The 11,527-nt window shown below is 47.6% G+C and overlaps 2 protein-coding genes across 3 annotated transcripts; one reads left to right on the top strand and one right to left on the bottom strand.

The window, feature by feature from the left end:
* The first annotated feature begins 1,282 nt into the window (after window positions 1-1,282).
* LOC125740393 (E3 ubiquitin-protein ligase Hakai-like) lies at window positions 1,283-5,302 on the top strand. 2 transcript variants are annotated; one of them, XM_049011366.1, is made up of 7 exons: window positions 1,283-1,540; window positions 1,714-1,817; window positions 2,372-2,530; window positions 2,869-2,936; window positions 3,176-3,259; window positions 3,366-3,439; window positions 3,914-5,302. In XM_049011366.1, the coding sequence occupies exons 2-7, from the start codon at window positions 1,805-1,807 to the stop codon at window positions 4,980-4,982; spliced, it is 1,467 nt and encodes a 488-aa protein (XP_048867323.1). In that variant the 5' UTR covers window positions 1,283-1,540; window positions 1,714-1,804; the 3' UTR covers window positions 4,983-5,302. The 2 variants fall into 2 exon arrangements, with proteins under 2 accessions (XP_048867323.1, XP_048867333.1); XM_049011376.1 differs by having other exon boundaries at window positions 1,310-1,335.
* Window positions 5,303-7,748: 2,446 nt separating this feature from the next.
* Window positions 7,749-10,139, bottom strand: LOC125740411 (chloride anion exchanger-like). Its single transcript, XM_049011467.1, has 7 exons — window positions 9,897-10,139; window positions 9,346-9,415; window positions 9,097-9,189; window positions 8,598-8,693; window positions 8,238-8,465; window positions 8,096-8,150; window positions 7,749-8,016 (listed from the first exon to the last, which is right to left on the bottom strand). The coding sequence occupies exons 1-7, from the start codon at window positions 10,001-10,003 to the stop codon at window positions 7,781-7,783; spliced, it is 885 nt and encodes a 294-aa protein (XP_048867424.1). The 5' UTR covers window positions 10,004-10,139; the 3' UTR covers window positions 7,749-7,780.
* Between the last annotated feature and the right edge of the window lie 1,388 nt (window positions 10,140-11,527).

Here is an 11,527-nt window from a genome sequence, read left to right as displayed (position 1 = left end):
AACTCACTTTATTGCTATTGTGTACGAACATACCATTGTTTGTGGTCCAGTGTCAAACATGAATTACATAACAATCTAACAAGGCACTCTTCATAGAACACTACGTGCAAAAAAACAAGAATACAGAGTACAAAAATTTACAGATGACGAATAGATAGACAATAAATAGACAATAAATTAAACATTAGAACTAGTTCAAGAACCAGGAACGACCATTGGCCTATTTCAGGGGACTGTAGCCATCCTTAAAATGATTTTTAGCCCCCTCAAAGAAACGTGTAGTTACTGGCTTGAAGTATGAATAGCTTTTTATATATTATATATTTGTTTGTCCATGCATCTGTAACTATGCCTCTGGCAAGAACCAATGCAGCGCAAGTTGAAAGGGTGTTTCATATATTCTGTGAAGGAAAGAGGGGCATTGTCCCCGGGATGGATGCATTGCACCTGGGTGATTGGATTACTGTTTCAGACATGCGAGTTTATTTACACTATCAGGAAAAAGGGGCCAATTTGTAGCTTTGTCACTGGGATTGTACCCTCAAGGGTCTGCCGATTGTACCCTATAGCTGTAGGCGAATGAGGTAAATGTACCTTTTAGTATAATTTAAGGTACAAAAATGGACTCTGGGGAATGTTTCTGCACCATTGGGGGTACCTTGTTGTTTTTACCTTGGGGAACAAGCGTAGCGTAGCGGCTGGCCAGCTGTGGGGATGAAGCTGTGGAGCGGGTGAGTAGAGGTGTCTGCTTGGGAAGGTGGAATCAATGACAATCTACCCAGTCCTTCTCTTTACCCTTTAATCAGAGATGTTGTTAGGTCTATAAAGCCCCCCCCCCCCCCCCTAAAATGTTCTAACCCCCTCCTGCGCAAATAAAAGTGTTTATTTTCTTAAGTCATAAATAGTTCGCGATCAGCCCCCCCCCCCAGTAAAGACTCACCCCACCTTTTCATTCATCTCTAACTATGCCCCTGCCTATAATTATTATACATATGATCATTTTTAAAATATATAATTCTATATAAAATATATGATTTTAATAATGACACGCACTTTTAGTGTATTTGCGAAGATAAATGCACGAATTCGTTAATCTCGATTTCATTACAGCAAGAAAAAAAAACCAAGAGAGGACAGCGACCTCATTCTGTTTCCACGGGACGTGCAGAGGGGAGAGACGGAGGCGGGGTGCTGCTCCAGCAGGAGGCGTCCCAGAGTCACGTTTAAGTTCATGCTCGCCTTGGTTGTAATATATGTGGCCACCAGATGGCGCTAAGCCAGGAACTTTGTAGAAACAGCCGCTCGTTACAATCTCTCCATACCATTTTATTGATGGTACTTGTGTTACCGTTCTTATCAAGAGGGTCTACGGTGTATCATAACTTATGGTTTTACAATATATCTCGGTAGCTATGTGTGTTTATTTATTTTAAATATTTAGGCATAATACTAGGCTATATCACGGAAGTTATAATATTGAGCGCCGCGGATACGCACTTCCGCGGCTCAGTGTTATAATACTGAACATTATAATACGGAGGTGATGTTGCTTTATTTGTTTTTTTAATAAATTGATGTAATATTATAACACGGAGGTTATAATGCTTATTTTAACTCGGAGGCTATAAGGCGGAGAACCGCGGAATTCCGCAAATTATAAGGCTGTAATACTTCATTTATTTAATTTATTTGTTTTATATTTAATATTATAAGGCTGAACGCTGGGGGCGCGCACTTCCGCGGTCCCGCAAGCCGCGCCTGCGCCGGCGTAAGTTCCGCTCCCGTGGTGCATCGCGCCGGAATCATGGACCAGGCTGGTAAGCGGGCTTCGGGGCGGCCGTGTGCCGTATCTCCTTTTCTGCTTTTAGCGCTTTTAGCCCGGCCGCACTGCGCGTTGTGGGTGCCGCCGGCGCGCTGCTCGCTGCCCCGGCGCTGCGGCTCGCCTCCGCGCGGTGCTCCGTTGTACCACCGAGGCCGCTTTCTGGCCGGTTTGCGGCCCTCTGAACGCGGATCGGCCCGCGGCGATGTCGCATCGGCACCGCGTCCGGCACATTAACGGAGCCGAACCGCAAGATCTCTCGCGGTTTTAAGGATTGAGAAAGACGGGCAGCGTGCCGGGACCGCTGTCCGACAGCTGCATCCGTAACTCCGCTTCCTTAATAAAAATCCAGGGGAAATGTCAGGTGTTACAATAATCATTAATAGTAGTTTTAATTGGAGTGCATATGAATTTGGTCTTTTGTAATCCAGTCCTGCTCCATCCGCGGTGCCTCTCTTTTTGGAGCAGTGATATTATGGTAATCGTTTAGGATGGATGTCAGATCGCATGCTTTCCCGTTTGATTAATTCCGTGACGCCCCCTTCCGTCCAGACGGCGACTTGCAGGGCACGGAGGCCTCCGGGGGTCTGGGGGGTATCGACGTCCGCAGACGGATCCCCATCAAGCTGCTGTCCAAGCAGACCATTCGTACCAAGCCTGCTGCCGCCCGGACTCTGCGGCCCACCGGGAGGCCGCTGGCCAAGGGCGACGGTAGGAGGGGGTGTGTCACCCCTTAGATCCACCCCTTAGATCCACGCCTGAAAACTTGTCAGGTCCCCACAGAATAGACCTGAATTTTATAGAAATCTGTGAGTGCAATGAAAAAATTAAAATAACCAAAAGTCTTGTATTTTGTTTGGTTACTTTTGGTTAGTGGTAGGGCTGGGTGGGGGTTAAGGGTGTCATTGTTGGGATGAGGGTTATGTACAAAGGAATGTGGGAGTCCCCACAAAGATATGAATACAGGTGTGTGTGTGTGTGTGGGTCAGTGTGTTTCGGTTCTCTCTCCACTGGCCTGTGTCTGACCGCGGCTGGCCTGTGTCTTGCAGAGGAGAGGTCGGGGGACCCCTTTGGTAACCAGGCAAAGTTTCCCCAGCACATGTTTTGGGACCATAAGGTAGGTGTGTCCTCCTCTGCCCTCGACCTCTGTCCCGAGTCTGAAAGTATCAACCTGTCTTTTGGTGTGGGAGTGAGATATGCTGCCAGATTATGTGTGAGAGGCTGAATGTCTGAGATCAGGAGTATGTTTGAGGAATAAACATGTCTGACTGAAAGGGCAGGACCTCCACATGGGGGCAGGGTGCCGCTTCAGTCTGTTTTTATGTCAACTCTCATTGTGACCTTGGGTCTCCGCAGGTGAATTTAATTGGTGAGAAGGACGACATCCCCGTTCACTTCTGTGATAAATGCGGCCTGCCCATACGCATTTACGGACGCATGGTAGGAGCAGCCCTGGCCTGAAGTCGGTTCCGGCAGGCCGTGTATGCATTTTACCTGATCGATGTCCAGCTGTTGATCATTTTTGTGAAACGACCCCTCCCCGCAGATTCCCTGCAAACATGTGTTCTGCTACGACTGTGCTGTGCTCCACGAGAAGAAGTCTGACAAGATGTGTCCAGGGTAAGTGTCCTTAGCAGCAGCCAGGGATTTTCACACGCTGCGGAGTGAATGGAGGATGGTGTGATTATCAGAAAAAGACACCTAGTTGAAGGCAGTTTGGTGGGAAAAACGTCCTGTTAATGAGCGAGGTTACGGGGGAGTGGCAGGACTCGTTAAGGCAAGACAACGGGTGCAAAAATAACAGATCAGTGCAACAGAAACACACCGCTAATGTAGACTTAGATGGTTCTGGGGGCAGAAACATGTACTGACTTTGGGTCCCCAAGGACTGGAATTGGGGACCCTACTTTAGACCAATACAGGACCCCTGCACGAGCCAGAATTTGCTCAGTCATGCAGAAATCGCATGTCTCTTCAAGTTTCTTTGAGTGGATTGTTTGTGCTGTCACTGTCGTACCTAAGGGGACCAGCAGGGGGTGCCTTGTGTATGCGAGTGTCCCCCGCTCTGCTTCCCGTGTTAACTCCCGTGGACAGTGTGTCCCTGTACAGCTGCACGGACCCGGTCCAGCGCATCGAGCAGTGCCTGCGCGGCTCCCTCTTCATGTGCAGCATCGTGCAGGGCTGCAAGCGCACCTACCTGTCGCAGCGCGACCTGCAGGCGCACATCAACCACCGGCACGTGCGGGCAGCCAAGCCAGCGGGGGGCCGTGCCGGCCTGGGAGGAAGCGAGCCCCTGCACCCGGCCCCCGAGCTGAGCGAGCGCTTCATGCTACCCCCGCCGCCGCCACACCTGGCCAAGCCACACCTACTGATGGCACTGCAGCACCCCAGCCGCGACGCCTACGGCCAGCCTCCAGGGCACGAGGATGTGCGGCCTGTTCAGGCCCCCGCCTCCGCTGCGCCCGACCTACACCCACCGCGCTCCCTGGCCCAGGAGACGTTCCGCATCACCACGGTAACCACACGCAAGCACAGCAACCTCATCACTGTGCCCATCCAGGATGACTCTGGCAGCAGCTCCTCTTCCCGGGACCCCCTTTCTCACCCTGGCCCCCCCTCCGCTCCGCTGGCCCCGCCCCCCCATCACCACCCTGGTGACTACCCTGGCCAGCAAGTCGTGCCCCACCCACGGCCTATGATGCCCCCGCAGCAGCATTATGGGCCGCCTCCTCCCCCGCCACCGATTAGCCACCCCATGCAGCACCCCTCCCAGGGGTCAGGGACAGCCCACATGGTGTATGGTCAAGCCCCGCCTCCGCCCATGTCATCAGGCCCACCCCCCCTCACTCCACCGCCTGGACACATCATCAGCTCGATGCCACCCTACATGAATGCCCCGCCCCCAGGGCCTCCTCCCCAGCATGGGGGCCCCCGAATAAACGTGCCTCCCCCCCTCCACTACAACCCCGGCTCCATGCAGCAGTTCCCTGACGAGCCGGGCACACTGAGCCCCCCCTTCAGCCAGCCCGGCAGGCTCAGTCCCGGCATGTGGCCGGCCCCCCGCGGGCCCCCGCCCCCAAGGATGCAGGGCCCCCCGCCTCAGGGCCAGATGCCTGGACCCCACCATCCAGATCAGTCTCGGTATCGGCCGTATTACCAGTAAAACCAGGAGGAAGCTGTCTGGTGACAGGCATGGAGAGATCGATGGTTAAACTAAACCCTAACCGGGATTTCCAGTGGCCACGCGTGGGTTCAGGCTTGACTGGCGGAGCTCAACCGGCTCTGCTCGTGTAGACTTGTAAAACCCTAAAAATGAGGAGGATGTTATTTTTATATTGTGTGAAAATGATTGTTCTGTCCACGGGTAGCTTATTTTCAATGAAGATCTGCATCTAGAATTGGGTTTTCAGTGCATCCTGACTTTAGGGTAGGACTGCTTTCGAATCAGTTTTGTATTTCTGAAAATAAATTTTTCAAACTGTTTCCTAACGCCTAGCGTTAATTCAGTGTATGGGTGTGAGCACTCAGTTCGGGTCTCCTCTCAACCACATAATGTCTTTGTTCATTTCTGCGGTTGACTTGACACCCTGTCCCGTGTGCTTGTGTTGGGTTCCTCCTAGAAAAATGGGTAGCTGATGTATCCGTGCGTCACCTACGAAAATTACAGGGACAGCTTGCGCTGCCACCTTTGACCAGATGGGGGAGCTCCAAGTCAGAAAGCCTTTAGTCAGCATCATTGGAAAGTGCTGCGTCTGTCATGTGAGCAAGCTAGGGTTACATGTTAGCTGGGTTTGGGGGTGGGATCGTCACCAGCGTGATGGTAAATTTACAAGGCAAGGTCCTTATTGCATACCTAAAAAAATTTAAAATGGTTCCTTGCTAATAGGCTAATCGGTCACAGAGGTAGCAGAGTCGAAGGGCACATATGGCCGTGTATGAATTTGGGTAATCGGAGGAACAGCTTCCCGATGGTGGGAATGACACCATGTGCGGGTCAGGGGCGTTTGGAGAAGATGTGGCTTAGAAGCTTCACTCGCCGTGTGTGACATTCAGGGAGGACCTGTGAGTCCGGCGGGTGCCTGGTACTGACCCGTCAGGATGTCGACGCCCCGGTGCCCATGGAAACCATGGGAAGGCGGTGGTTTTGCAATCCTGCTGCCTCCGTAGTAGGATTTGCAGGAATTCTAGACAAACTGCATGACATTAGAAAGATTTTTTAAATTCTTTTGGTCAATAAATGTATGGAAGGCAATTTTGCAATCGGAACTTTACAACACAGATTAAACACGGAGCTACTGAGCGCGACATTCCATACTGACACGTTCACCTACAGAATGCCGCTGGTGACGTGGGCGGCCCTAAATTATGTATTTTATGGGCTGAGTGGGCGGCACAGCCTTTCCAGAGCCATCACCTACGTCTCTGCGATACCAGGCTTAAAGCTGCCCTCGTTGGCCGTTAAAGTGAAGTTCCTGCCATGCTATATATTGACCACTAGAGGGTGACATTTCAATACTCCAATGAAAGTGTCATCAGTGCGTGCTGGCGGGGTGGTTGGTGCAATGGGCCGCCATCGTGAATACACATTACGTTTTTAATTTTCCTATTTTCTGATAATGAAGAACTCGAAATACAAACGATGCTTTTCACTTCTTCAGTTATAGTAATATGTTTTTTGTGCTTATGCCTTAAAAATATAATTGTATTCATAGTCTGATGTAATGATACAAATATTTCTGTATAAATGCATATTTTCTGATAATATTTACGGATGAGGACAAATATTAAAACAGCTTGATCAGTTTTATCTGATTTCATGGGTAGTAATTGCCGAACTGTTGTCAGAATTATAAGAAAAAGCACCGATTTGTAATTAAACATTTATTATTTACATTTTCAGTTCTACAGCATCTCGGTAATAGTCACCGTGACCCCCCCCCCCCTTTGCCATTGTATCTAACTAGGAGAATTTCTATGTAGCTGGATTTTCAAGACTTAACATTTACAAGCACAGAAGCTAAATACCAGTAATCGAGTACCACTGGAAAATGTTGATTGCATTTAATAAACATGTTGAAAAAAAACATTAAATATTTACTGCACCTTGGTATGGATGACGGATAAAATACACAATATACATATTTTACAAAAAATATAAAAGTACACAGCATAAAACCAACAGTTTACCAATATTTAAAAACTCATTCATGTTCAAGTACACGTACTTCTTAAAAAATGTCAAAGTTTACAATAAAAAAAGACAGAACCGTGGCTGAGATACCAGATGTCTAATATGTGTAAAGTTGAACAAATGTTTGTTTCTTCCATGTCCACGTCTGTTAGCTCCGGTATGAAGACAGTGTGTGTGACCGCTGATGCCCTGACATCCTGTTCAGAGTGTGCCTGCCTTGGCACCTTACTGTGTTGGCTGTGGCCCCCAGATGGAGGGGTTTCATGCATCTCATTCCAGCAGGTGATCTAATATCATCCGTTTCCTGCTGATAGAGCAGCAAAGGTGGTCCACTTGGGATCTGATCACAAACACTGCCGGCACCTACAGTTTTGTTTCTGGCCATAAAACCTGGAAAGAAAATGAGTCACTCGTCACTGCATGCTGGCACTCATTGAAACTGCAGACTGTACTATGATGTGAACGCTGGCGTTCCACAGTGGACTGTTGGGTCTGTACTTGATCTGTTCTGGGACTGTATGTGCTTAAACACAATGGTGTTGATGCAATTGGCAACTCTTACCTCCATGGAAGAAGTGAATTCTACACTATCATCATCATCATCTTCATGCTTTTTACTTTGTATTGGTCTGTACTCTTTATAGATTTTCCACAGTTGCGTACTTATTACTGTATCAATTTCATTATCTGCAGCAGAGGTTTAGGTTACATAAGTGTGACATAGTGATGAATGGTGCCGTTTTATTGTGTTTACATGTTAACTGCAGTTGTTAGCAGGCGGTTTGACCGTATAATGGAAACAGGGCCTGAATCAGAAATGCGCAGAGCGCATATAGGTCTGCTGGCGAGACACACGATACCTTTTTGTTTAAGGTGTTGTGCTCCAGGATAATTGGTTGATTCTCCAGGACGTGAAGCATGGCGTCATGAAGTGACAGGAAAAATATGGACGTTTTGATTTCGTCATCGAAGAAGCTGCAGCTGTGAAGTTTCTCCAGGACGTACCCTGCAAACAGGAACCGCCATGGTTAGTGTGGTGCAGGATTTATGTCCATCGCACATCACTCTCTCTGGGGAATACTTACTGTCACACGCTACGATGTAAACATCTACTTCCACTCGGATAAGTTCCTTCAGGGCCTGTGGAAAGTCAGGTATCACGCTTTAACATCTCAGTTGGTTGCTTTTTCTGCTATAGTTACACCGGCAAGTTTAACTGCTTATTACCGATTTGAGTCCTTTAATGCCAGAGATGTCTAAGAATGAGACTGCTGCAAAGTCCAAGATCACGCTGTGGACGTCGACCTTGGGCACTCGAATGTCGGCTGGTAATTCAGCGTTCCAGTTGACCTGAAGGGGCAGGTCCTTGTAGTCGCTGGGCTGGTCTAGATCCTCTGTGTTACCTTCATCATCCGAGTCCTCATTTGAATAGGAGGTCATGTATAACAGCCCTTTCTGACATAGGAGGAAGACAGAGGTCATATACAGGTCATGCAGAGGTCATGTATGCAATGCTGCTATCATCTCTACTCAGAAACAGACCCATGGAAACAGGCTTGTAGCTGATTGACAAGGAACATGACTCACCTCTGTTATTTGCAATTTGCCGCTTTTCAGCAATTTCTTGATCTTCTGCAAGGCCTTGTTCCTCTTACGTAAGACTCTCAGAGGGTTAAACCCAAGCTACAGACACAATACAGAGCCAACCTGCATAAGTTGATGTTTTATGATGTCAGGAATATCGATTCCAGTAAAAGACAGACAAAAAAGTGTGATATAATGATAAATGTAATAACTGATTCCAGAATCATATTTGAACAACCATTATCCTTCTATTACTCTTTATCTGAGAGGTAACTTTATATTAGTGTTGTAATCCAAATGATAAGGTCAAGTTCTATCAAGTAGGGGTAGATAGTGAAGACGAAGTAAACTCAATTATTGAGCAACACTTTTTATGACTAGAAGGCTGCGCTACACCTTTTGTCCAATTTGAGCAATTCTCCGAAATGCAACAATTTTACTGATACAGGCGACATGAGTTAAAGTTTCTTTGACAGCTGACCACGCCAAGCGATATACATACATATTCATTTAGCTTGTTTCTGAAGAATTCAACATTAGCGAAGTAGATCGGTGAGGAGATTCTGAAGATCTTCACGCCACTTGGTGCAAAGATCTGAGAGGAGATGAGAGAAAGAGGGTGTTCGTGGGTGTCCCAAAGCAAGACGGATCCAAGACATGTCTTGTGAGGTTTATGAGCTACTGTGAGGTACTTAAATTACTACATCGACAAACAATATGAGAGGTGAAAGCTATCAGTGACTCTGCTTACATTATGATAGTCCTTGCGGTCCCTGTAGATGTCAGTGCCACTGATGTTAGCCAGGAGAGAACAGCGGGGGCTAGAAAAAGCACCACAGGCAGGTGTTATGGTTATATGACATCATATGACATGGTTATTTAACATCATTATATGTATGGAATATAGCGTTCTGGATTTTTTGCAGGTTGAAACTAAATGTCTCGCTGAACTTTAGCTTGTAATGACACTAAACATTTTTCCCCCAAACACAACAATCTGTAGATTTATATTTAATAAACGCTTTTGTCGAAAGTGACACACGAGTAAGCAAAGATTGAGTTAGACAGCAAGGCTACTCAGCATCCAGCACTCCAGAAGCTCTGGGGTTAAGGACCTTGCTCAGGGGCCTGACAGTGATATGCGTACTCTTCTAGTTATGAGATATGAACCCACAACCTTCACAGGCGCAGATCCACGACCCATCAAACTACACACTAACTAGCTGTTCGAAGGTATTCCATAAAACCTAAATCGCTTCACAGAAATTTCTCTGCAGGTTCCCCAAGTGCGTCTCTACTCACAACTGGGTCCGGAAGACCAGAGCGATGAGTTCAGCTGCCAAGCCGACAGGAATGCCCAGGTCCATGCCCAGAAGGAGGGAACCCCAGAAGGTCATCAGCCAAACCATCTAGGGATGGGAAAGAGGTGGTACATGTTAGCATGATGAGGTGTGGTGCCCTGCTACAAGACCAATTTGTAACAAATACTGAAACTGCTGTGTTGAGCAACAACATGTAGCCTATGATCTATCGCAGGATGACACGCAGCATACTATAGCACCGCTAGTGGACGGGTGACCGAAGCTGGCATGGATGTTTTCTGGTCAGTAGCTTGTGTGAACTTCTCAAGGCCTGGCCTCCAAATGACTCATGGTGGTTATTGAAGATCAAAGAATTATGACGGGTTTAAAGGAATTCAGAAGTGCATTACGCAGAGCCCGGAGGTGCAGCGAGTAGGTCTGAGCACTCACACAGTCGGGCTGGTCCTTCTTCCACAGGAAGCCTACCACCCGCATCTGCATCAACATCCCCTTCAGATTGACAATCACTAATGCGCCCAGGACCGCCTGCAGAACAAACCTCATTACATCAGTGAAGGGTCTGCTCACGCCCTTCCCTTTCTCAGGTTATCGCAGAGTGCTTTTCCCAAGGGCAGAAGCTTACCTTTGGAAGTGGTTCCAAGAGGAACCCAATGGATATGGTCACAATCATCACTATAATCGCTGAGAGCAGACCGGCAACCTGAAAGTTTATTGTGACGTTAATATTATAACAATTGTCCTTATCTACCAAATCAGATTATTTGCAGTCAGACTGGATTTTTGTATCCTTTGCATATCATTAATGTATTTATTTTAGGCCAGAGACATTTGTACAAATTTGTACAATATTCATTCTTTTTAAATCTTGCGTCAAATACTGGAAATTGTATGGAGATACGGTTTTGCATCCTCAGGACATCGGGCAATCTGGTCTGATTCTAAAAATGTCCGTCACCCTGTCAGCTGTTTGAAAACAGCTATGTTTAGCAGACAGTGTTCCAACAAACTGGGGATCACACCCCCCTATTGTCACAAAGGGCACCACCGTGGAGCTGCAGTAAAGTTCACTTTACCTGGGTTTTCCCCCCTGTGCTCTCCTGAACAGCGGTCCTCGATAGAGCCGTGCTCGCAGCAAATGACCTGAAGGCGGCGCCGAAAATGTTACTGACTCCAAAGGCGATGAGCTCCTGCAAAGTTTCGTAAGTCAGTCGAAAGCTTTTACACAGAACAAATGCTGGAACGCCAAAGCACTCCTGCAGAAATTACTCTGGCGTTCATGATCGACCCAAAGACTTGGACTGAAAGGAGAGGACAACACTACAGAGTGTGGGGACTCACCTGGTTACCGTCGATCGCGTATTCGTGTTTGATGGCATAGATTTTAGCCACGGAGTACGCTACGGCAAAAGCCACAATGGCCATGGGGAAGGCGTCCATCACTGTCAGCTTGAAGATCTCCACACTGGGGGCCATTGGAGGCTCATACCTGGGAGAGGAAATGAGGCATCTTATAAACTCCACTGCCGTTCATTTTACTATTTATAAATAGTGGGGATTATTGTACATTGTATGTAACTGCATCATCGTTTGATGCTAGCTTCATGCTTACCC

The sequence above is a fragment of the Brienomyrus brachyistius genome, chromosome 1, assembly GCF_023856365.1.
Source record: "Brienomyrus brachyistius isolate T26 chromosome 1, BBRACH_0.4, whole genome shotgun sequence".
Taxonomy (NCBI): domain Eukaryota; kingdom Metazoa; phylum Chordata; class Actinopteri; order Osteoglossiformes; family Mormyridae; genus Brienomyrus; species Brienomyrus brachyistius.
This window is presented reverse-complemented; position numbering and strand designations above follow the sequence as displayed.